Source organism: Anolis sagrei, chromosome 3 (assembly GCF_037176765.1).
Source record: "Anolis sagrei isolate rAnoSag1 chromosome 3, rAnoSag1.mat, whole genome shotgun sequence".
Classification (NCBI taxonomy): Eukaryota; Metazoa; Chordata; class Lepidosauria; order Squamata; family Dactyloidae; genus Anolis; species Anolis sagrei.
In genome coordinates this window covers 172,766,952-172,791,665 of record NC_090023.1, presented here as the reverse complement: position 1 = coordinate 172,791,665, position 24,714 = coordinate 172,766,952, and the positions used below count along the sequence as shown (strand labels likewise).

At 41.1% G+C, this 24,714-nt stretch overlaps 1 protein-coding gene across 1 annotated transcript in view; it reads left to right on the top strand.

Moving 5' to 3' along the window:
- The window catches only part of CDH23 (cadherin related 23), a 648,000-nt gene that overhangs the window by 455,304 nt on the left and 167,982 nt on the right, over positions 1 to 24,714 (top strand). The window contains exons 26-27 of the mRNA XM_067465691.1: positions 1,282 to 1,395; positions 4,048 to 4,196. Of these exons, the coding sequence (XP_067321792.1) occupies positions 1,282 to 1,395; positions 4,048 to 4,196 (263 nt within the window). The remainder of the gene's footprint in view (positions 1 to 1,281; positions 1,396 to 4,047; positions 4,197 to 24,714) is intronic.

Sequence of the window (24,714 nt, the reverse complement as noted above, 5' to 3'; positions counted from 1 at the left end):
GTTAGCAATTTGGCTAACTGCAGCTTCCAAGCTGTTTTCAAAGGCAGCGCCACATAGAGTGCACTACAGTAGACAATCCTGGATGTACCTAAGGTATGGAACACTGTGGACAAGTCAGGCTTTTGAGGTATGTGTGAAGGCCCTCCCAGCCACCACCAACACCTGAGCTTCAAGCATCAGTGCTGAATCCAGGAGGACTCCCAGACTGCAGACCTGTGTCTTCAGGGGAAGTGTAACACCGTCGAGCACAGGTTGCCACCCTATACCCCAATCAGCCTCACGACTGACTGGAGGACCTCTGTTTTGTCTGGCAAACAGTCATTCCCATCAGTCCTAGCTAGCAAAATACAACAGTTAAGAGTGCTGGGAGTTGCATTTCAGTAACAAGTGGAAGGCTACATAATTCCTACCATCATTAACACCAAGCTAAAGACAGTGCTGAATTTTTTAAAAAATTCAGGTGCTACAAGAAGGTCGGACCATTCTTGTAATCTTCCACTTCGAACACTACATTTGTGAAATAACATAATGTATGTAGATAGTATTGTCCAATCAACCCAGACATACACTTACACCTAGATATGTCTAGAAATTATTTATTTATTTATTTATTTATTTACAGTATTTATATTCCGCCCTTCTCACCCTGCAGGGGACTCAGGGCAGATTACAATGTACACATATATGGCAAACATTCAATGCCAATTTGACATACAACGTATACAGACATACACAGAGGCTATTTAACTTTTCTGGCCGCCAGGGGAGCTGTCGCTTTCATCGTCCATCTGTGACACTGATGAAGTACTTCCGCATTCCCCGCATGCTTTTGCTGGAGTGCTTTGCTGGAGTCTTCTTTATGGCCTCATAAATCAGTTAATTTAGCCTCCCCACACAAGGTGGTACCTAATTTTCCTACTTGACAGATGCAACTGTCTTTCGGGTTGCAAAAGTCGACAACAGGCTACACAGTTGGTTGGAAGCCCACTCCAACCCGGGCTGGCTTCGAACTCATAACCTTTTGGTCAGAGTGATCTTAATGCAGCCAGTTGCGCCACAATCCCAGAAGGGAACCAGAAATATAAAATTGTTTCATGTGGCTTAATTTTATCTCGGTTTGAAATGTTTCTAATATGAATTCAGTTTCATATATTTCCAATATGAAGTGTATGTGAGTAAATAAAATAGGTATTGTGTAAGTCTGTTTAACTTTTCCTCTCATTCTTTGTTGAAATCGTCTTTTTCTCATCTTCTTTTTTTCTCTTCCTCTTCTTTCTGCAGGTGGGAACCAGGATGGCAAGTTCAGTGTTGGTTTTAGAGATGGAGTAGTCAGGACAGTCGTCAACCTTGACCGAGAAACCATGCCATCTTACACACTCATACTGGAGGCCATTGGTGAGGACTTCCTGTTGTGTGCTTTTGTTTCCATTATTTAAACTACTGAGTGTGCATTCTGTTCTGCCTCATTTAAGGTGTGATGGCAAGAAGGAGCTGTATGCAAAGGAATCATAAAAAGTATGGTATTTTGTTTTATTTATTATTTATTTACAGCTTTTATATTCCGCCCTTCTCACCCCGCAGGGGACTCAGGGCGGATTACAGTGTACATATATATGGCAAACATTCAATGCCAATTTTTGACATACAAACATATACAGACATAGACAGAGGCTATTTAACTTTTTCTGGCCGCCAGGGGAACTGTCGCTTTCATCGTCCATCTGCGACGCTGTTGAAGCACTTCTGCATTCCCCGCATGCTTCCCCACTGGAATGCTTTGCTGGAGTCTTCTTTATGGCCTCATAAATCAGTTAATTTAGCTTCCCCACATTTTAAGGTGGTACCTTATTTTCCTACTTGACAGATGCAACTGTCTTCCGGGTTGCAAAGATCGACAACAGGCTACACACAATTGGTTGGAAACCCACTCCAACCCAGGCTGGCTTAGAACTCATGACCTTTTTGGTCAGAATGATTTAATGCAGCTGACACTCAGCCAGCTGCGCCATAATCCCAGTGCCATTACTAAAGTTTTACCATTACTAAAGTTTTCACCCAAGTTCCATTAGCAAATCTCAATCTTCATATTACTTATATGGAGCAGAATTTAAATTTGTTTCTCATCTTCAAGCAGGAACCCCTGGTGGCACAATGGGTTAAACCAGGGGTCCTCAAACTAAGGCCCGGGGGCCAGATACGGCCCTCCAAGGTCATTTACCCGGCCCTCGCTCAGGGTCAACCTAAGTCTGAAACGACTTGAAAGCACACAACAACAGCCAAAAGCAGGCCCACACTTCCCATTGAAATACTAATAAGTCTATATTTGTTAAAATTGTTCTTCATTTTAATTATTGTATTGTTTTTAAGTGCTTCTTTGCACTACAAATAAGATATGTGCAGCGTGCATAGGAATTCATTCATGTTTTTTTCAAATTATAATCTGGCCCTCCAACAGTTTGAGGGACTGTGACCTGGCCCTCTGTTTAAAAAGTTTGAGGACCCTTGGGCTAAACCCTTGTGCCGGTAGGACTGAAGACCGACAGGTTGGAGTTTCGACTCCAGGGAGAGCACGGATGAGCTCCCTCTGTCAGCTCCACCTCCCCATGCAGGGACATGAGAGAAGCCTCCCACAAGGATGGTAAACCATCAGAACATCTGGACATCCTCTGGACAACGTCCTTGCAGACAGCCAATTCTCTCACACCAGAAGCAACTTGCAGTTTCTCAAGTTGCTCCTGACACAAAAAAAAAATCTTCAAGCATCTTCCGTTTCTGCTAGCCATTTTCTGAGCTTTACATGTATTTTAATCTCTTCAAAGCACTTTGAATTGTGCTCAAAGAAGACACTTCCTTACCCTGGAGGCCAGCAAGAAGGTCCAGGCCATGAAATGCAGCACCAAGCCATGTGATCGGAAGACCTCAGTAAACATATACTGTACTGATTAAAAGAAAACAACCATCTTCATTATTTTATTTTAATCAGTACAGAATATCCTAAGCAGATACACTTCCATGTTGTACATGAAATCTGTTATAAATCTACTCTCAGGCCCTGCTCTCGATCCCACCAGCATCGCAGGCGCGATCGGTGGGGACGAGAGAGAGGGCCTTTTCAGTGGTGACCCCTTGACTCTGGAATGCACTCCCTAAAGACATCAGACAGGCCCCAACTTTGGCAGTCTTCAGGAGGAGCTTGAAGACGTGGCTGTTCCAGTGTGCCTTCCCGGAATAATGATCCCATAGCACTTTGTCCTCCAAAGCACTTTACATTTCTTTAGGTCTGCTCATATGCCCTTCCACAAACACCACTATCTCCTTTTCGTCTATGTCCCAACATTATTTCTAATTTTAACTGTACATTTGGCCTTCCCACTGTTTTTAATTGTGTGTTGTCTTATTGATAATGTTGTGTATTTTTGATTGTCTATGTTTTTTTATTTTTAATTGCTTGTATTGTTTTTTATTGCCTGTATTGTTGTATTTGGGCTCAGCCTCATGTAAGCCGCACCGAGTCCCTTGGGGAGATGGTAGCAGGGTACAAATAAAGTGTTGTTGTTGTTGTTGTTATTATTATTATTATTATTATTATTATTATTATTATTCATGGTGGAGCAAAAAAAAACATACCCATCAGTCTGTGCCATCATCCTGTGCCATCTTTTAGGTTTATTCTCTCTTTGGTAATATTTTTTCATTGCTGTTGCAGTGAAACTTGATAAATATAAGATCTCAAGCTTGCTTTGAATTAGACACGGCAGACATAAAGGTCTACCGGCCATCCCCAAGTACAGCCCCACAAGAAGAAAGAAATGGGCATGTGGGGTGAAAAGAGTGGCACCTTTCCAGCAAGTGTAGACTCAGAAGTGAAGTCAGTAATGAAATTTAGGAGTTGATTGGACTGCTGTAAAAAAAATGGGCCAAGAGATGTCTGGAGTACTTTGCTCACAATTACTTCAGAGTTTCCTGCTTTTTATCAGTGTTCAGTCATTAGAACTGACTTTCCCCCCTGCATGTTAGTCACTTACAAGGACTGCTTTGTTTTTACAGATAATGGCCCCACAGGCAAACGGAGAACTGGGACAGCGACTGTGCATGTCACTGTGCTGGATGTTAATGACAACCGACCCTACTTTCTTCAGAGCAGCTATGAAGCGACTGTCCCCGAAGACATCCCAGACTACAGCAGCATAGTACAGGCATGTAACTAAACTTTTTTTCCAGTAAGATCTAGTGGGGTATGGAAGGAAAGGAGAAAGGACATTTGTCTGCTCCCATTTTCCCAGTCTGGGCTGGAAACACAACACACAATATCAGGTAGCTATCTAACATTGACCCTAACCTATGTTTCTGTACCGGGATTTCATTACTGGTTGTACTTTGTTGTATTTTGCAGTCACATGCTCATTTGGATATTACTGGAAAGTCTAAGAATAGGAAGTTAGAAATAGTAGAAGCAAAGAGATTGAGGAAAAACTCTGACTAGATTCAATATCTACTCAAGAGACTAAGACTGTGGAAAAGATGGAAAGGAAATGAATGCAGAATGATGAAGTTGGAGCATGGGCCATAGAACCAATCATATTGTAATATGGAGACCCCTAAATGCAAGAAGTGTAGGTGTCAGTACTGATTTCTTTTTAGTGTGGCAAATAAATGTGTCCCTGAAGTTGCTAATGGGCTCTTCTTAGTGACACAGTATCTAAAAAGCCAGTTTTAGAGTCTTTGAGGAGTTGACCTGAAGAGAGTTGCTTTGAGTCAGATACTGGCTGAGGTTGTCCTCAAAAGAGTATAAATGTGTCAGCAAGAATATAAAGCAGCTTTTAGGAAGAAATAGGGAGAGAATAATTTGGAGTCTCATTTTCTTTTTTTAAAGCTAGCTCTTTGTGGAGTGAATGGCAGAAAGAGTTGGTGAAAGAATGAAGGCACTCACATTGTTTCTGTGATTTTTTTGAGGTTTCCATCACGGCCAATTTTTTACTGAAGCCAGTGCCAAATTTACCATTGTGCTTAGGTGCGCTTAAGCACTGGGCCTCATTGGCCAGGAGGGGCATGTTCCTGCCAAAAAAAAATGATCCCCAACAAGTGGCCATGGGAGCTGGAAGGCCAATGATTTTAAGAGCAGAGGTGGATAGCTCAGCTCCAGGGATTTCTGGATGACATCAATTACCTGGATCAGTCACAGTCTGGTTTCAGACCTGGCCATGGCACCAAGATGGCTTTGGTCGCCTTGGTGGATGACCTCCGCAGAGAGCTGGACAGGGGGAGTGTAACCCTGTTAGTTCTCTTGGACATCTCAGCAGCTTTCGATACCATTGATCATGGTATCCTTCTGGGACGACTCTCCGGGATGGGCCTGGGGGGCACGGTTCTATCATGGCTCTGCTCCTTCCTGGAGGGTTGTTCCCTGTTGGTGAAGCTGGGAGACACCTGCTCAGACCCCTGGCCTTTGACCTGTGTGGTCCCGCAAGGTTCCATTCTGTCTCCCATGCTTTTTAACATCTACATGAAACCGCTGGGTGAGGTCATCCGGAGTTTTGGAGTTAGGTGCCATCTCTACGCAGATGACACACAACTCTACTACTCTTTTCCACCTAATTCCAAGGCAGCCCCTCAGGTGCTGGACGAGTGTCTGACCGCTGTGACTGCCTGGATGAGGAAGAACAAGCTGAAGATTAATCCCGACAAGACAGAGGTCCTCCTGGTCGATCATAAATCAGATCGGGGTATAGGGTGGCAACCTGAGCTGGATGGGGTTACACTCCCCCTGAAGTCACAGGTCCGGTTGGCCAGGTTGTTAACTGGTGCCCCTTACAGAGAGAGGTCAACCCTCCTGTTTAAGGAGCTCCGCTGGCCGCCATTCATTTTCCGGTCCCAATTCAAGGTGCAGGTGCTTACCTACAAAGCCCTAAACACTTTGGGACCCGCCTACCTTCGTGACCGCATCTCTGTGTATGAACCCACACAATCTCTTCGTTCATCTGGAGAGGCCCTGCTCACGATCCCACCTGCATCGTAAGCGCGATTGGTGGGGATGAGGGATAGGGTTTTCTCGTTGGTGGCCCCTCGACTCTGGAACTCTCTCCCTAAGGACATCAGGCAGGCTCCGTCACTAGTAATCTTTAGGAGGAGCTTGAAAACGTGGTTGTTCCAGTGTGCCTTTCCAGAATAAAGAAACTCCTAGCACTATGTCCCAATGCACTTTATCAGAGATTCAGGATATCTGCATGCCCATCCCGCTCCAAACACCCCACCTTGTCATGCCCAGCACTTTTTAATTTTAATTGTTACAATTGGCCCAGCCATTGTTTTTCATTGCGTCATTGGGTGTTGTTAATTGTTATTGCTTTGTTTTTTGAGTTATTGTGTTGTTGTTGCTGCTGCTGTTTTATTGTTGTATTTGGGCTCGGCCTCTTGTAAGCCGAACCGAGTCCTTTGGGAGATGGTAGCAGGATACAAATAAATGTTTATTTATTATTATTATTATTATTATTATTATTATTATTATTATTGCTTCCCCCTTTTTTGTACAGCTACTTCCAGAATACCTGATCATTAACAATACTGTAAAGCGTTTGTGAAAGTTGCAGTAAATTTTCATATGTGTTGTGGCTCAGCTGGAGCCTCAGGAAGAAGATGATGGGTTTCAGATTCCTGAACATCTTCCTGTTGTTGATACAGACAACGTTGATACTGAAGACGAGGAGTTTCAGTTTCCCATGGCAAGGGATGTTTTGGAAGATGTTTCTGATCTTAGTGAAACTTCCCAGGTGCAGGTGGAGGAGGTGAGCTCTCAGCCTGCCAATTTTCAGGCTGCTGATTCTAATGAGCTATCCGACCTTGAAGGCTCTGCAGACTTAGATAGGGAGAATCACTTGCAATTCAGGGTTCGCCGCAGTGTGAGGCTTGCTAACAAGAGAGAGGTTAGAGGTCAAAGGAATGCATTCATGCTGGGAAAGTTGTTTGAAGTCAGTTCTTTGTCAGTGCAAACACCTTGGTAACTTCTCTGGATTGCCTTAGCTTTTGGGCAATGCTTTTGACTTCTTGGGACTTTGTCTTGTTCTTGGCTCCTTGGGACTCTGTCACGCCGCCATGGAATCTTGTTTGATCAATGCCTTTGGATTATGCTTCATGTTGGTTGCCATTGAACTTTGGAAACTTTGCCTTTGCATTTAAGACTCTGCTTTTGCCATTGAACGTTTGAAACCTTACTTTTCTATTAAAGACTTTGTTTTTCTTCAATAAACTACAAAACCTTCAGCCTTGGTGTGGTGTGGTGTGGTGTGGTGTTCTTAGCAAGGTGAATCTATCCTGAGTTGCGACAATATGGTTACAGATTCCATTCCTGTTCTGCCAAGCTCCTGTTCTACCATGTCACCCATAACTCCTTGTCTATAATTTAAAAAACTATCTTTAAGTAACAGTCAGATGTGCCTCCTATGAGTCTGACGTTCTCCAGGAAACTCTACTGTCTGTTGGCAGGATTGACTCTGATATCAAACCTACCCTGATTTTAATGAGTTCCTTGTTTTTCAAAGTTCTTTTATCCCACTACCATCCACATACCAATAAAACTTGCAAGGCAGCTGTTTCATAATGTTGATTAGGCCCTTTCAGTGGTTTTAAAATTAAAAAATGTCAGCACATCAAAATATGATTTTGTAGGGAAATGGCATAAATGCTTCAAGATTTGCTTTGTTTTTTGCAGTAACATATCTGATTGTCTCTTGATATTAACATGAGAGTCAGTGATAAGGAGCAATGTAATAAAAAAAATTGAGCCTAGTATCCAAGGTTTCCTGAAGACTGCAATAAGATATTCATTCAAATGAAATTCTTTGGAAAGAGGAGGAAGGGAATGCCTGTGAGGGTCTCCTGTGAAACACACTTTAATAAATTGGAGAGATTACTTCTCTAGCCAAAACAAAAAGAAAGTCAAATGCATTAAAGTGAACATAAATGCTGTCACAAAATAAATTCAGGAACAGACAATTCAATAATCTTTTTAGTTTAAAATCAATTTTACAGCCGAGTCAGGAGAGGTATGTTCTGCTTTCATTTAAAGTTTGTGTTTTGCCAGCGTTTGTCATAAATCCTCTTAAGTGATTGGCACCATGAGCTCCTAATGTTCTGTACTTGGTATTCTCTTTGGATCCAGATGAGGAGTTGTCGTGTTCTAAAGCATTTAGGAAGATAGGAGACTAATTTAGGTACCAAAACTGATCTGTTAGATGTTCTTCAGCCACCTTAATATTCTGTGTGCGTGCCGAGTAATTGTCCTGTTATACAGAGGTATTGCAGCTTCGTGCCAAGCTGTACAAAATTCAGGGAACTATGACCAAACATCCCAGTATATTATTATTTCTGTAAATATATATATATATATATAAGCCCTTTGTGTCCAGTTTGGGTGCCAACAGAAAAGATTAAACATTCTGGATGTTAAAGTTTTGCCAGAGCAAATTGAGGTTCACACAGTTCAATATGAAGTGGATGGAAAGATTAAGTGATTTGGTCACGTATTTCTAACACAAATACATAGCTTACGTTTTTAGTAGCTGAGCCATGAATCAGAAATTCTTCCTACCATTCATTGCCCTGTGAATTTGAACAGCCTCAACCGTACATCTGAAATACGGGACTAATATTACTGATCTGCCTCATCAAGCTGTTAAAAGGAACACTGACAAATGTGTCTAAAGCACTTCTGAGCATAGTCAGACAATATAAAACTGCCACATACTGTTATTAATTGACTCACACATGTTCTTCATTGGCACTACATATGAACTTCTTTTTTATTGTGCACTTAGTCTTCATTCTTGCAGTGTCCAAAGACCTCTTGAAGCTTCTAAATGCATTTGCAAATGTGTGGGTTTATCCTATTTAAGCAATTTTCTTTGACAGGCCCTAGTGACCATTAGAGTCTATGACACAGTATTGCATTTATAGCCTTTATATCGTTGTGTTCTAAACCACAGAGGTAGAAGTGTAGTCAGACCATTTTAGTATCTGTCTCTTTAGAAATATCCCAACTTGAAAGCATACATTTTACCTATGAAACAAATAAGACATTTGAATGCATTGAAATCTTGATGAGTTAAGAGCTTAGGCCATTGGTTTCCATGGATCTTATGGAAGTCTCATACTAGGGACCTCATCATATTGAGGTCCTGAAGCCAGGGAACAGTGAGGGCATTCATTGGGCAGTGAGGCAAATCTGGAGGGCAGCATTGTAACCCACCACCCCATATCATACATAGCCTTCTTTTCCGTCCCGTTGGGGAGGGGAGCATCGCCATCCAGCTTCCCCCCACACTCGCCCCATTCTACCTTATGAAAACACGGGAATCCTCCCGTGTTCTCAGGGCTGTGTCCAGAGGCGGCCCTAGGTAATTTTTAACGGTAAGCAAACAGTATTTTGCCCCCCCCCCCCCCCAACCAATCACTGATATATATTTTCTGTTCGTCGTGGGAGTTCTGTGTGCCATATTTGGTTCAATTCCATCATTGGTGGAGTTCAGAATGCTCTTTTATTGTAGGTGAACTATACATCCCAGTAACTACAACTCACATATGTCAAGGTCTATTTTCCCCCCAAGAGCACCTCAAGAACGCCCCTGGGCAAAATCAAGTATACTGCAAATGCTTACTTTGCGTAATGGGTTGAGCTGCCCCTTGCTGTGTTGTAGGATGCTTTCAATATGGAGCCAGAACAGAGCCCAACCAGAAGTAGCCCTGTATCATGTGACTCCATCTGACTCTGTCTTGGCTCCGTGTTGAAAGCATCCTACAACAGAACCCAGACCTTTTGTGATGAGGTTGTAGGTTGTGTCTTAGTCACGAATATATAGCATCTATGGTATGACAAAGCTCAAGAAACACTTCACCATATTTTAGGGGCTAATTATTTTCAATGAATTGTATTTCAATGTATTGTTGAAGGCTTTCAGGGCTGAAATCACTGGGTTGTTGTAGGTTTTTTCGGGCTATATGGCCATGTTCTAGAGGCATTCCCTCCTGACGTTTCGCCTGGATCTATGGCAAGCTAATCACCTCTCAATTAAAGATTCCCCCAGGCACTAACAAGCCACACCAAAAAACTGCCAGGCCATCAAATGAGGTTGTGAGGTCTGTTGGAACTAGGAAAATTGGGTTTATATATCTGTGGAATGTCCAGGGTGGGAGAAAGAACTCTTGTCTGTTGGAGCTAGTTGTGAATGTTTCAACTGACGACCTTGATTAGCATTTGATGGCCTGGCAGTTTTTTGGTGTGGCTTGTTAGTGCCTGGGGGAATCTTTAATTGAGAGGTGATTAGCTGTCCCTGATTGTTTCTTGTCTGGAGTTTTCCTGTGTTTGGGTGTTGTTTTGCTGTTATAATTTTAGAGTTTTTTTAATACTGGTAGCCAGATTTTGTTCATTTTCATGGTTTCATGGTTTCACGTATTTCATTTGTCTCATCAGTTCCTCAAATTTTACTATTCACCACTTTCCCATGCCAGTAGCAACTCACAATTAAAAAACGCAAATGATTTTCCAGTATTATGGACATCAAAAATCCTATCAAAAGAGCATTATTTGTATGTCACTTCCCTTCCCTTCTGTAGGTGAAAGATTAGGATGTAATAAAGGTGACACCTGTTTCCTACCACTCCTTCCCGAGATGTTCACTGCAATAATTATTATTCACTGGATTTTTACACTTTGCAAAGTTTACTTTCCTGCCGTTAGTTTCATTTGTAGGCTATTGCCTTAATCAAGCTTTGGTAATTGACTTGAATGGAAAAAATGCTAGGGGTTGTGGAGTAGGGATGTTACAGGAAGATAAATGTCAGACCTAAGGGGAGTTTCGCTCCTTTGCCTGTGTACTGTCACTCCCTGCTTTATAATAATACAAAAAACGAGCATTGCTTTGAAACTTATATTTTAAGCTAGAACTCGCAAATGTCAAGGTCTATTTCCCCCAAACTCCATACTTGGGCGTATGGAATATTCATGCCATTTTTGGTCCAGATCCATCATTGTTTGAGTCCACAGTGCTCTCTGAGTGTAGGTGAACTACAACTCCCAAACTCAAGGTCAATGCCCAATAAACCCTTTCTGTTTGTCATGGGAGTCCTGTGTGCCACGTTTGGTTCAATTCCATCATTGGTGGAGTTTAGAATGTTCTTTGATTGTAGGTTAACTATAAATCCCAGCAACTGCAACACCCAAATGACAAAACCAATTTTTTGAATGATGGTCACTCCTTGAGTTAGTAGGTGTCTTGTGGCCAAATTTGGCAGCAATTCGTCCAGTGGTTTATGAGTTCTGTTAATCCCACAAACGAACATTACATTTTTATTTATATAGATAACTAAAATGACCCAGACACCACAGAGTTGCTGTCAAAAAAGGAATTCTTCTTCTTCAGCAATTTTGCAGTTCCAACAAGTGTTACTTTTATTAAAGCCAAATATTACTTTAAATTAAAAAAAATAACTTGGGAATAGGGAGGAGGAGTGGGGAGGAGAGGATTCCCACCCCGATATCACTTCAGTACTGGCAGAACAGTCCCATCAAATAAGGTAGGTGATGGGAACATGGTGGGATTGGCAGTTGATGCATTTTGCCCATTGACAATACATCTGAGAACCACATATGTGGGGCTGATTGGGTAAATTGTAGGGGAGTGCATATGATATACATACACAGTTTTATCATATCGTATCATATTTATTTACTGTATTGTTATAAGTGTCTTATTTTAACTTAGTACATAGAGTGCAATCAAGTCTTATCAAGCCTTGTTGTTTTGTTTGATATAGTGATAAGACCTAAGGGCTAATCAATAAAATTACTACTACTTTTTGCCCATTGATTTGGACTATTCAATTGCAGGGAGGAGGCAGACAGCAAGTGAGATGCTTGCAGTATCATACAAGCATTGTTTCTGTTGTGAGTATTGTATAGAGTGTGGATGCACTAGTATCACTTATGAGTATAACTTGCGATATTTTTGTTCTCTTTACGAAAAAAACATTTTCGCAGTTTATATTTTAGAACGTGTTAAAAACATCATTGCATCACATAACCACATTTTGCAAGGTGAGATCTAGCCAGGCATGGCAAAGAACAGAAATGTAAGAGCAATATTTTGAATCTTTTACATTTTTGAAGACTTTTTGCTCTTTGGTAGCTATGCACACTTTAGCAGTACTACTTTCTATATGGAAAGACATACATAACTGGATTTCCCCTGAAGTTCTAATTCCTATCTTACTTTCATCAGGATATCATTGAAATTGGAAGAAAGTGTTGCTAACAATTAGCCACTTGCAGTTAATTAATTTTCCTGCCAAAACAAAGGAGTATTATGAAAATATAGTAAGAAATAATTTCCCTTCTTTTTAAGTTTTATGATTATATAGTGTGATGTATTGTCGAAGGCTTTCATGGCTGGAATCACTGGATTCTTGTGGGGTTTTCAGTCACACTATATACTGGGTTCTTATAGGTTTTTTGGGTTATATGGCCATGTTGTAGAAGCATTCTCTCCTGACATTTCGCCTGCATTTATGGCAAGCATCCTCAGAGGTTGTGAGTCCTCACAACCTCTGAGGATGCTTACTATAGATGCAGGTGACATGTCAGGAAAGAATGCTTCTACAACATGGCCTTATAGCCCGAAAAACCTACAAGAACCCAGTATATAGTGTGACTTTGCTTAATGTGAGGAGAGGATATGAGATCATTAAAACATTTTCTTGTGTTATGCCTCATATTGTAGATGAAAAGCAGTTAAAAGTACTATTTTGTCTACTTTTGAAAAACAAAGATAAATTATTCCTGATCAAAAAGTGTAACAATAATGGTAGCTAAATTCTTGGGTTATAGCTAACATGCAACTTTAACTAGCAAGTTTTAAAAGTAGCTGTTCAAACTCTGGTGAAATGTTGTTTCTGTAGAGTAATGGTTCTCAACCTGGAGGTCGGGACCCCCCGGAGGGTCGTGAGGGGGTTTCAGAATGGTCACCAAAGACCATCAGAAAACATATCTGTCTCATGCTCTCTCTGCCTGTCCTTCTCTTCCTTTTTGGAAACAGATGGAAAATACTGCCAACAAAACTCCTCCTCTGCTGTGATTGGCTGACCTCTCAGCCAAGGGAAGGGCTGTTTCTGATACTCCAATCAGGGGGAGGGGACAGCAGGCATGCTTGCTGGGTGTGACCCTGGACTCATCGCTGAGCCTGGAGCCCCAGGTTTCAGCGGTGACCAGGGGAGCATTTGCACAGCTTCGGCTCGTGCGCCAGCTGCGCCCGTATCTTGGGAAGTCTGACTTGGCCACGGTGGTACACGCTTTGGTCACATCCCGCCTCGACTACTGCAACGCTCTCTACGTGGGGCTGCCCTTGAAGACGGCCCGGAAGCTCCAGCTAGTCCAGCGCGCGGCAGCTATGTTGTTAACCGGAGCGGGACGCAGGGAGCACACAACGCCCTTGCTGTCCCAGCTCCACTGGCTGCCGATTAGCTACCGGGCCCAATTCAAGGTGCTGGTATTAACCTACAAAGCCCTAAACGGTTCCGGCCCAAAATACCTTGAGTACCGCATCTCGGCCTACGAGCCCACGAGGACCTTGAGATCATCCGGGGAGGCCCTTCTCTCGGTCCCGCCTGCCTCACAGGCACGCTTGGCGGGGACTAGAGAGCGGGCCTTCTCGGTGGTGGCCCCCCGGCTGTGGAACTCCCTCCCCGCTGAAATTAGACAGGCGCCTTCCCTCATGGCCTTCCGCAAGGGCCTGAAAACCTGGCTCTTCGGAAAGGCCTTTAATTAAGTGCTATGTTTTGGAATGACCACCGGAATGGACTATGACTACGAGATGGATTATGACCCAAACAAGACGAAGCGGATTTTTAGTTTAATTAGCTGTGTGTTAGTAAGATGTGTGTTATGGCCCTGAATTTACTGTAACTGTTGTCTTTATGTTCTATGTTCTGTACACCGCCACGAGTCGCCTTCGGGCTGAGAGTGGCGGTTAACAAGTGCAAATAATAAATAAATAATAAATAATATGGCAGCGTGGTGCACATGTGCGGGTGAGGGAGAGCGTGTGAGGCTGGAAGGAGGTGGGGGGGAGTTATGTGTGAAGTTTGGCCCAATTCTATTATTGGTGGGGTTCAAAATGCTCTTTGATTGTACGTGAACTATAAATCCCACAACTACAACTCCCAAAAGTCAAGGTCTATTTCCCCAAACTCTACCAGTGTTCACATGTGGGCATATTGAGTATCCATGCCAAGTTTGCTCCAGATCCAACATTGTTTGAGTCCACAGTGCTCCCTAGATGTAGATGAATTACAATTCCCAAACTCAAGGTCAATGCTCACCAAACCCTTTCTGTATTTTCAAATTTGGTTCAATTCCATTGTTGCTGGAGTTCAGAATGCTCTTTTATTGTAGGTAAACTACAAATTCCAGCAATTACAACTCCCAAATGACAAAATCAATCCCCCCCCCCCCCCCACACACACACACACACACAACTTCACCAGTATTCAAATTTGGGCATATCAGGTATTTGTGGCAAATTTGGTCCTTTTTATTAAATTTTGTATCAGATATCTACATTACAATTCATAACTGTAGCAAAATTACAGTTATGATGTAGCAACAAAAATAATTTCATGGTTGGGAGTCACCACAAGATAAGTGTGGTGAAGTGTGAATTTTAACCTACAGTCATGTATAATTATAGGTAGCTGTTTAAAGCCAGCTCAGCTCACTCTGAGATGGGTTGCCATGGAAAAAGGAGAGGAGCCAACTACCACTTGGCAAGAGCAGGCATTTTAAATAGGCAGTCTGTGGTCAAATAACCGCGGGGAAAGCTGGTTCTACTGTGTTGAGAATCAGGAAGGTTTAGGCTTTTAGCCTGTGTGGTTTAGATAGGTTAAGTTGACTTATTTAGATTAGTAGTTAGGGTTTGAGCAAAAAGGGGAAGAGAACCCCAGGTAAGAATCTTACTGGGGAAAGAATAGGCTAGTACCTGAAGTGATCTGTTAAGGAAAGAAAAACATTTTGAAGGAAATAAGTTTAAAACCTGTCTAGTGGAAAGAACAGCCTTCTTAAGAGTTGTTTTATGAAAGGTTATAAATGTAACCACTAAAGGAATGTGCCTCTAGGAGTTAAGAAACATTGAAACCATTAAGCTTCTATACTTCAATAAACTTATTACAGTTTCTCTTAAATCCAGGCCTCTGTTTCGTATGCTTTCGAATCAAGCCGCGCTACACATCGAAGAAAGACAAACAAAATATTACAGGCTAGTGGCTGACAAATCAGTAATGTTCCCTACAACTGGTGGCGTCCTTACAATAAGGAACTGTATTAAGAGGTTGCGGCATTAGAAAGGTTGAGAAACACTGCTGTAGAGTAACTTCATAGATCATCATGCAGTGGCTACCATAAAAACGCAGTGTGTGTAAAGTAATGGTACTTAAAGATTCTCAGAAATGTAAAAGGAATATCAGTTACACCTAACTAATTTGAGCCAAAGTCTTGGTTCATATCTCCAGTGAACCTTTTCCACAATTCATCAGAGAACCGAGCTATAGCTATTCTTTATCTTTGGCAAAATATTTCAATCTCATGGAATTAAGAATTGTAGGAAAAGATGCCTGTGGACATGGGCTGCCCAGTTGTCTGTCCATAGCATGGTGTGTCTTCACTTCTGTAGTCTTGTTTCAGATCTTTCAAGCATTGCTGTTCTAGCCCCTTTGTGACTTTCTAGAAGGATTTGGCTCATCTGAGATAATTAACAGTTTGTTCGATGGAAAAGTTTCTGCAGCAAATCATTAAAAGAGTGGCCAAGTCACATTTCAGTTGATTCCATGATGCTCCAGTTCTGATTGACTGCTGCTTTTCTTGAATATGTTTCGTGGGCTTGGAAGACGGGACGGCTGCGCTTCACGCTATGTATGGAACGCCTGAGAGAGCCCAGGCGTTTCCAGAGCCTGAGCTGTGGCTCGCTGGCATCTTCTGGATGGTAAGGCATGCACTCATGTGGCCCATGGAAAGACTGGTCCAGAGCCACCGGCTTGCACAGAGTGACAAAGATAAGGCAGGTGGCCAAGATGAGGAAAATGCAGATGAGAGCAATGATAATAGGCAAGGAATCCAGCTTCTCCCCAGTGGGTTCAGAACTCACGGGAACCAGCTCAGTAGTAGTAGCATTGAGTAATGCAAGCACGCTAGGAGTTGGAGAAGACTCATTTGCTGCATCTCTTGTGCTCATCTTTCCTGTAAGACATGAAAGGAATAAAGGTCAGGGAACTGTAGTCACTGACAGATGTGGAAGAAGAACTAGCAGGAATTTATGTAGGAGCCCTGATAATATAGAATTATTCAATTAAGCACTTTTCTCTTCCTAGTCTGGAATAATTCTCAACTTGTTATTATTTGTTTGTTTGTTTGTTTACCATATTTATATACTGCCCCTCTCAGCCCAAAGGTGACTCTAGGCAGTTTATAGTCGGCAGTCAATGCTCCCAACAACATAAAATACAGTTAAAATATTACATATAATATAAACCATATAAAAGCAATCTATATAAATAAAAATGTAATGTTCGTTTGTGGGACTAACAGAACTCAAAAACCACGGGACGAATTGACACCAAATTTGGACAAAAGACACCTAACAACCCAATGTATGTCCTTCACTCAAAAAATTGATTTTGTCATTTGGGAGTTGTAGTTGCTGGGATTTATAGTTCACCTACAATCAAAGAACATTCTGGCCCCCACCAACGATGGAATTGAACCAAACTTGGCACACAGTTCTCCCATACCAACAGAAAATACTGAAAGGGTTTGGTGGGCAGTGTCCTTTGGTTTTGGAGTTGTAGTTCACCTACATCTAGAGATCACTGTGGACTCAAACAATGATGGATCTGGACTCAAACAATGATGGATCTGGACCAAACTCTACATGAATATTCAATATGCCCAAATGTGAACACTGGTGGAGTTTGGGGAAAATAGAATCTTGACATTTTGGAGTTGTAATTGCTGTGATTTATAGTTCACCTACAATCACAGAGCATTCTGAACCCCACCAACAATAGAATTGTGCCAAATCTCCCACACAGAACCCTCATGTGGGCCACAGCAACACGTGGCAGGGGACGGCTAGTAAAACAATAAAAACCATACTAGTGTACTTTTGGGGTGATATTCGACATGTGGGCATGGCCCACATCAAAAACTTAAGAATCACAACTTACCCAGTACTTTTTTTTGTATTTTGTAAATCTCAGAAGCCTCCCAAATTCTGTTTTATTTTCAGTGCAAGGCAGCAAAACTAAGCCAAACAGGCTACATGTTTACATGATTTGCCTCTGGCCATTAAGAGAGGAAAAGCAGGGAGAAAGCAGAGTTCTCTGGGAAAGAAAGCATAGAACTCTGGGAAATGTAGTTTAAGAAGACGAGGAGCCCTATGGCAGATAATGAAAAAGGCCCTGCTCTAAACCATATTTCCCAGAATTCTGCTCAGCATCAAAAAACCCCAATTAGGGGAGGGGAGAGATTTGTCCCTCCATACCAGGGTTTCAATTAATTTTTGAATCTGCAAAGAGGAGGACTAACTGATAATTCTAGTAAGTAAATCAGTGCTGAGCTGGGAAAAAATCACTAAATGAGTGACCCTTGGGGGTCCCTTCTAACTCAGTAGGGGAAGCATTTTCATTCATCTAGAAGCTGGATGCCATCTGTCAGGAGAGTTTTGCCTAGAGAAAGGGAGTTGGACTAGGTGGGACTTGGGGTCCCTTCCAACTCTAGGATTCTATGAAAATGTAGAATTGGTTAATATTTGTTTCTGTTGGTTAATATATTATGAAAGACATTCAATGAGATAGCTGTTTAGGTTTTAAAAAGATTTTATTTATTTATTTATTTACAGCTTTTATATTCCGCCCTTCTCACCCCACAGGGGACTCAGGGCGGATTACAGTGTACACATATATGGCAAACATTCAATGCCAATTTTTGACATACAAACATATACAGACATACACAGAGGCTATTTAACTTTTTCTGGCTGCCAGGACAGCTGTCGCTTTCATCGTCCATCTGCGACACTGATGAAGCACTTCCACATTCCCCACATGCTTCCCCGCTGGAATGCTTTGCTGGAGTCTTCTTTATGGCCTCATAAATCAGTTAATTTAGCCTCCCCACACTTTAAGGTGGTACCTTATTTTCCTACTTGACAGATGCAACTGTCTTTCAGGTTGCAAAGGTCGACAACAGGCAACACACAATTGGTTGGAAACCCACTCCAACACAGGATGACTTCGAACTCATGACCATTTTGGTCAGAGTGATCTTAATGCAGCTGACACTCAGCCAGCTGCGCCACAATCTCGATCAAAAAATTTTTTTGACAAAACTTTTTTTTTAAATCTCTTAAATTAGTATATGTAAGAATATTTCTGAAAGGTGGGGGGGATTAGCCCCTGTTATCTTGTGTCATTGTATAGAAGATGGCTCTTATAGGTTTTTTTTTTAAAAAATGTTTATAAAAACAACATCTGTGGATAAGTGAAATATTCTGAAACTTGGACTAAGTTTCAGAACATTGTAGCAAGTTTTACTATAACGAGAGTAACATTTTGTTGCTCTCGTTATAGTAACGAAATTTTCACTAACTATACTTTAGAAACAAAATGCTTGCACCCATTAATTTTGTAACACTTTTTTATTGATGCGTATGCCTAGACTATTCAGTACAGAAAATACACTGAGCTCTCACAATGGTCAAACAGATTGGAAAAATAAGTAATAAGCCTGGTAAAATGCAATGCCTCCTGCAGAATGAAGGGATTTTGAGTAAATGTTTAAATGTCCTCGGCTATCCCTGCTGTGGTTAAGATTATAAAAAAGGACTTTCTAAATGTCAGGCCATTTGTGTGATTACTTTTTGGCCACTTGGGTTAAAGGAAGGGAGAAAAAGGTTGAGCAAATAAGTAAGGGAAAATCAGGCATTCAATGGCTATGCCTACCAGATTGTGTTGAATATTCATGTGTGTGTGTGTGTGAGTATATTAGTTTTTGAGTATAGCGTTTTAAAAGAATTTCCTAAAAACCATAAAAGTCTTCCTATGCGTTCTGATTCCACATGTTCATATGAATTTATTTATTTATTTGCTATATTTATACCCACCCTTCTCACCCTGAAGAGGACTCAGAGAAGTTTACAAATTCAGTATACGAATGTTTATACTGTTAATCTGTCTCCATTAATGTAAAGAAATTGAGGCTAAGATGCATATTATGCATGTTCGTTATTCATAAGGATATCTATAATTAATATATCCCACTAGATACTGTTTCTTTGTATTTCTGTAGCAATCATTTAAAAAATATAGTTCCAGGACCCTTCATCAGCTGGCTTTGTGCAGCAGTTGGAAACCGCAAGCACATGGACCAAGTGCAGAAAAAATATTTTGAAAGGTATGCTGAGTAAGGAGCATACCTTTCAAAATATCTTTTAGCATCAAGGAAAACTTCCTCTTTACAACTTAGAGCAGTGGATCCCTACCTATAGTCCGTGGTCCACCAGTGGACTGCAAGAACTAAAATATGGTCTGCAGCCTCACTGTTACTACGCTGTTGCAACAAGAGTGACTGGTCTCACGAAACCCTCTTATATTACCGAGGCTTATAAATATGGTTTCCTCTGGGTGAGCAGTTGGTGACTACTGGGTGGCATATGCTCTGTATCAGAAACTAGAGCTGATGTGCTCTATCCAATGCAATTTTCTAAATCAGCACACCAAATAACCAAACTGAATCTAAAGTTGACCAAAAACTGATTCGTAACCCTTTTGGCACTAATTTTGGAAAGTGGTCCCTGGTCAAATGGTCCTTAATCAAAAACAGGTTGGGAACCACTGACTTAGATTAACCAGGGCAGGATATCAGAAAATGCCCTTCTATTAAATGTAGATCTGTCCCTTTTTATCTGTCAAACTGCCACTAGTCTCAATTTGTAAAGAATAGTACACAATAGTACAGTTGGAAATGACAATAACAATGTATTGTCGCTTTCATGGCCGGAATCATTGGGTTGTTGTAGGTTTTTTCGGGCTATATGGCCATGTTCTTAAGGCATTTTCTCCTGACGTTTCACCTGCATCTATGGCAAGCATCCTCAGAGGTAGTGAGGTCTGTTGGAACTAGGGAAAAGGGTTTATATATCTGTGGAATGACCAGGATGGGACAAAGGACTCTTGTCTTCTGGAGCTAGGTGTGAATGTTTCAACTGATCACCTTGATTAGCATTTGATTGCCTGGCAGTGCCTGGAGCAATCTTTTGTTGAGAGGTAATTAGGTAATTAGTATTAAAAAACTCTGAAATTAGAACAGCACAACAACAGAGAGGAAACAAACAAGGACACCTAATTACCTCTCAACAAAAGATTGCTCCAGGCACTGCCAGGCAATCAAATGCTAATCAAAGTGATCAGTTGAAACATTCACACCTAGCTCCAGAAGACAAGAGTCCTTTGCCCCACCCTGATCATTCCACAGATATATAAACCCCTTTTCCTAGTTCCAACAGACCTCACTACCTCTGAGAATGCTTGCCATAGATGTAGGCAAAACGTCAGGAGAAAATGCCTTTAGAGCATGGCCATATAGCCTGAAAAAAACCTACAACAACCCGACAATAACAATATTCCAAGGCCCACCAGATGATTTACACCAGGGGTCCTCAAACGTTTTAAACAGAGGCCCAGGTTACAATTCCTCAAACTGTTGGAGGGCTGGATTATAATTTGAAAAAACAAAACAAAACATATGAATTCCTATGCACACTGCACATATCTTATTTATAGTGCAAAAAACACTTTAAAACAATACAATAATTAACATGAAAAACAATTTTAACAAATATAAACTTAATAGTATTTCAGTGGGAAGTGTGGACCTGCTTTTGGCTGATGAGACAGGATTGTTGTTGTTGTTGTTGTTGTTGTTGTTGTTGTTGTGTGCTTTCAAGTCATTTCAGACTTCAGTTGTCCCTCAGTGAGGGCTGGGTAAATGACCTTGGAGAGCCATATCCAGCCCCCGGACCTTAGTTTGAGGAGCCCTGATTTACACCGTACTTTCTTCTTTGCAAAAGAGGTACCATATTTATCATCTGAGAAAAAGAACTTCTACATTTCTGGATAAAAAGCATAGTGTACCTGATTCTTAGCCACTTGATACTTTTTGTGAATATATTTACTTTTAAACAAACCTAAGTCTTCAAATGCATTCATGGGACAAATAAAGAGAGTGCTCTCCTAAGATTGTGTAATGAATTTGGAAAATTTACCATACTCTACTAAAATGCATTTTCTGCCAAAACTATGCCATAATTTTGTCTCTTTTATTTTGAAAATAGTATTGTAAATAATAAAATACAAGGAATTGTATGTTATGTCCATATAGACCAAGGGTCCTCAAACGAAGGCTCGGGGGCTGGATATGGCCCTCCAAGGTCATTTACCCGGCCCTCACTCAGGGTCAACCTAAGTCTGAAATGACTTGAAAGCACACAACAACAACAACAACAACAACAACAACAATAATTCTACCTCATCAGCCAAAAGCAGGTTCCTGTTGAAATACTAATAAGTTTATATCTGTTAAAATTGTTCTTCATTTTAATTATTGTATTGTTTTAAAGTGTTTTTGCACTACAAATAAGTCATGTGCAGTGTGCATAGGAATTCATTCAATTTTTTCCCCAAATTATAATCCGGCCCTCCAACAGCTTGAGGGACTGTGGCTTGGCCTTCTGTTTAAAAAGTTTGAGGACCCCTGATATAGACAATAATAACCCTACATTACTTTTTGATAGTTTTGAGACAGCAATTGCATTACTGTCTCAAAACTATCAAGCAGGTATTTCCATGTTATCAGGATCACATCCCTTTCTGAAAAACTTATGTTGAACAGTGCCTTATTTAAAATCCACAAAAGAGAGATACCTTATTTATGGCACCTTCTTTAGTATGGCAGCGAGATACGGCACATTCCTATGGGCTCGAGGTTAAAAGTTCTTTTTCAATTCTGCAGGGATGCTGTATCAAGATGTCATTCCATTTGTTCATAGCACTCACAGAGCACTTCTTAAGACCATTTGTCTTACTTAAATTCACATCAGCACCGAGCTCTTTTTACTCCTGTAGGAACTATTCCTCCACCCAGTCCTCAAAATAGACTGCATTCTTTGTGCTTCCCCCCCCCCCCGACTTTTCTTTTTTCTCATAATAATATTTTTCAGTTTTCTAAAACAAAGAAAAAGCACTCTTACCAGAGACATGAAATATAATCTAAAACAAAGCCACATTATGGATGTTTACTAGGAAGCAATAATACCATGTAACATGATTTTGATTCCTAGGTTCTAAATGTCATTTCCTAATTGGTTCTATCATAAAATCATGGAAATGGTTTATTAAACATCCTGCAGCACATTATGCTATAGTTTTCCAATGAATTTCTCAGAGTCCCAACCAATTCCAACACAGTTTGTGTCAGCCGCAAAACCAAAGTTTCTGAAGTTTAACTACTTTCAAAGTACGTACTGCACAATTAAACAGGAAACAATACTTTCAAACAGGGTTTTCCCCCCCAGATTTTGTTAAATAGAAATTCAGCATAACTGATACCTGATTCAGGTTTAAAAAAGCCTCAGTGTCTAATAATAATCATCATCATCATCTTTGGGTTGTTGTAGGTTTTTTCGGGCTATATGGCCATGTTCTAGAGGCATTTTCTCCTGACGTTTCACCTGCATCTATGGCAAGCATCCTCAGGGGTAGTGAGGTCTGTTGGAACTAGGAAAATGGGTTTATATATCTGTGGAATGACCAGGGTGGGACAAAGGACTTTTTGTCTGCTGGAGCTAGGTGTGAACAGACCTCACTACCTCTGAGGATGCTTGCCATAGATGCAGGTGAAACGTCAGGAAAAAATGCCTCTAGACCATGGCCACATAGCCCGAAAAAACCTACAACAATCCAGTGATTCCGGCCATGAAAGCCTTCAACAATACAATAATAATCTTTATTTAATACCCTGCCACCATCTCCCCAATGGAGATGGAGCCCCCGGAGGCACAGTTAAACCCCTGTGCCGGCAGGACTGAAGGGTTGCAGTTTCGAATCCAGGGAGAGGCAGATGAGCTCCCTCTATCAGCTCCAGCTCTTCATGCGGGGACATGAGAGAAGCCTCCCACAAGGATGGCAAAACATCAAAACATCCGGGCATCCTCTGGGCAACGTCCTTGCAGACGGCCAATTCTCTCACACCAGAAGCAACTTGCAGTTTCTCAAGTCGCTCCTGACACGACAAAAAAAATCTCCCCAATGGGGACTCGGGACGGCTTACATGAGGCCAAGCCCAACAGCATATTACAATAGAGTAAAACCAAAACACAATAACAACACAGTAAAATACATACAACATATTAGTACAAAGACGATAAAGTATCTTTAGTTCCTTGCAGGCCAATGACGATATTCTGGACTCAGCTAACGTTTCACAATACTTTCCCCATGTACAGAGAAAAACAAATTTTGAGAACCAATTGCTTTTTTTCCCTAAAAAGAGAAGAGAACCTAATAGCAGATCCTTAATGTTAATAGATGTACATATATGAGCCAACAAACCCATGTCTTTTTGTAAAATATGAAGGTTTACAAGTGCATGTTGTAATGAATATCTGGTGTGCAACTTTTACTGCATGCCAGTGATCAAATGAAAGAACATGGAAGAAAATGAAAGAACATGGAAAGAACACCATAGAATCATATAATCAAAGACCTGTTTTTGATTAAGGACCATTTGACCAGGGACCACTTTCCAAAATTAGTGCCAAAAGGGTTATGAATCAGTTTTTGGTCAAGTTTAGATTTGGTTTGGATATTTGGTGTGCTGATTTAGAAAATTGCATTGGATATACCACATCAGCTCTAGTTTCTGATACAGAGCATATAGAATCATAGAATCATAGAATCAAAGAGTTGGAAGAGACCTCATGGGCCATCCAGTCCAACCCCTGCCAAGAAGCAGGAATATTGCATTCAAAGCACCCCTGACAGATGGCCATCCAGCCTCTGTTTAAAAGCTTCCAAAGAAGGAGCCTCCCCCACACTCTGTGGCAGAGAGTTCCACTGCTGAACAACTCTTACAGTCAGGAAGTTCTTCCTAATGTTCAGATGGAATCTCCTTTCTTGTAGTTGGAAGCCATTGTTCCGCGTCCTAGTCTCCAAGGAAGCAGAAAACAAGCTTGTTCCCTCCTCCCAGAAGATGTATGTCTTGGGATTCTTGTTTGACCACATGAAAGATACACAAATATGCAACTGCAGTTGTTTTCTCTCTATTTCCTTACAAAGTATACCTTAGAGCCCTTGTAACCCAGAATATCAAGGCAGAAAACCCCACAATATCTGCTTTGAACTGAATTATCTGAGTCCACACTGCCATATATTCCAGTTCAAAACAGGTAATGTGGGATTTTATTCAGCTGTATGGAAGGAGCTTCAGAAATAGGTATAATAATTTAAAGATTTGTTTGCATTTTCAATTATATGAAGAAACATATGCTTTCTCCCTTTTTTCTGCATAAACTGTATTTAAAGACTGTACTTCTAAAAGTAGTTCTAAAGTAGCCTTAACTTATC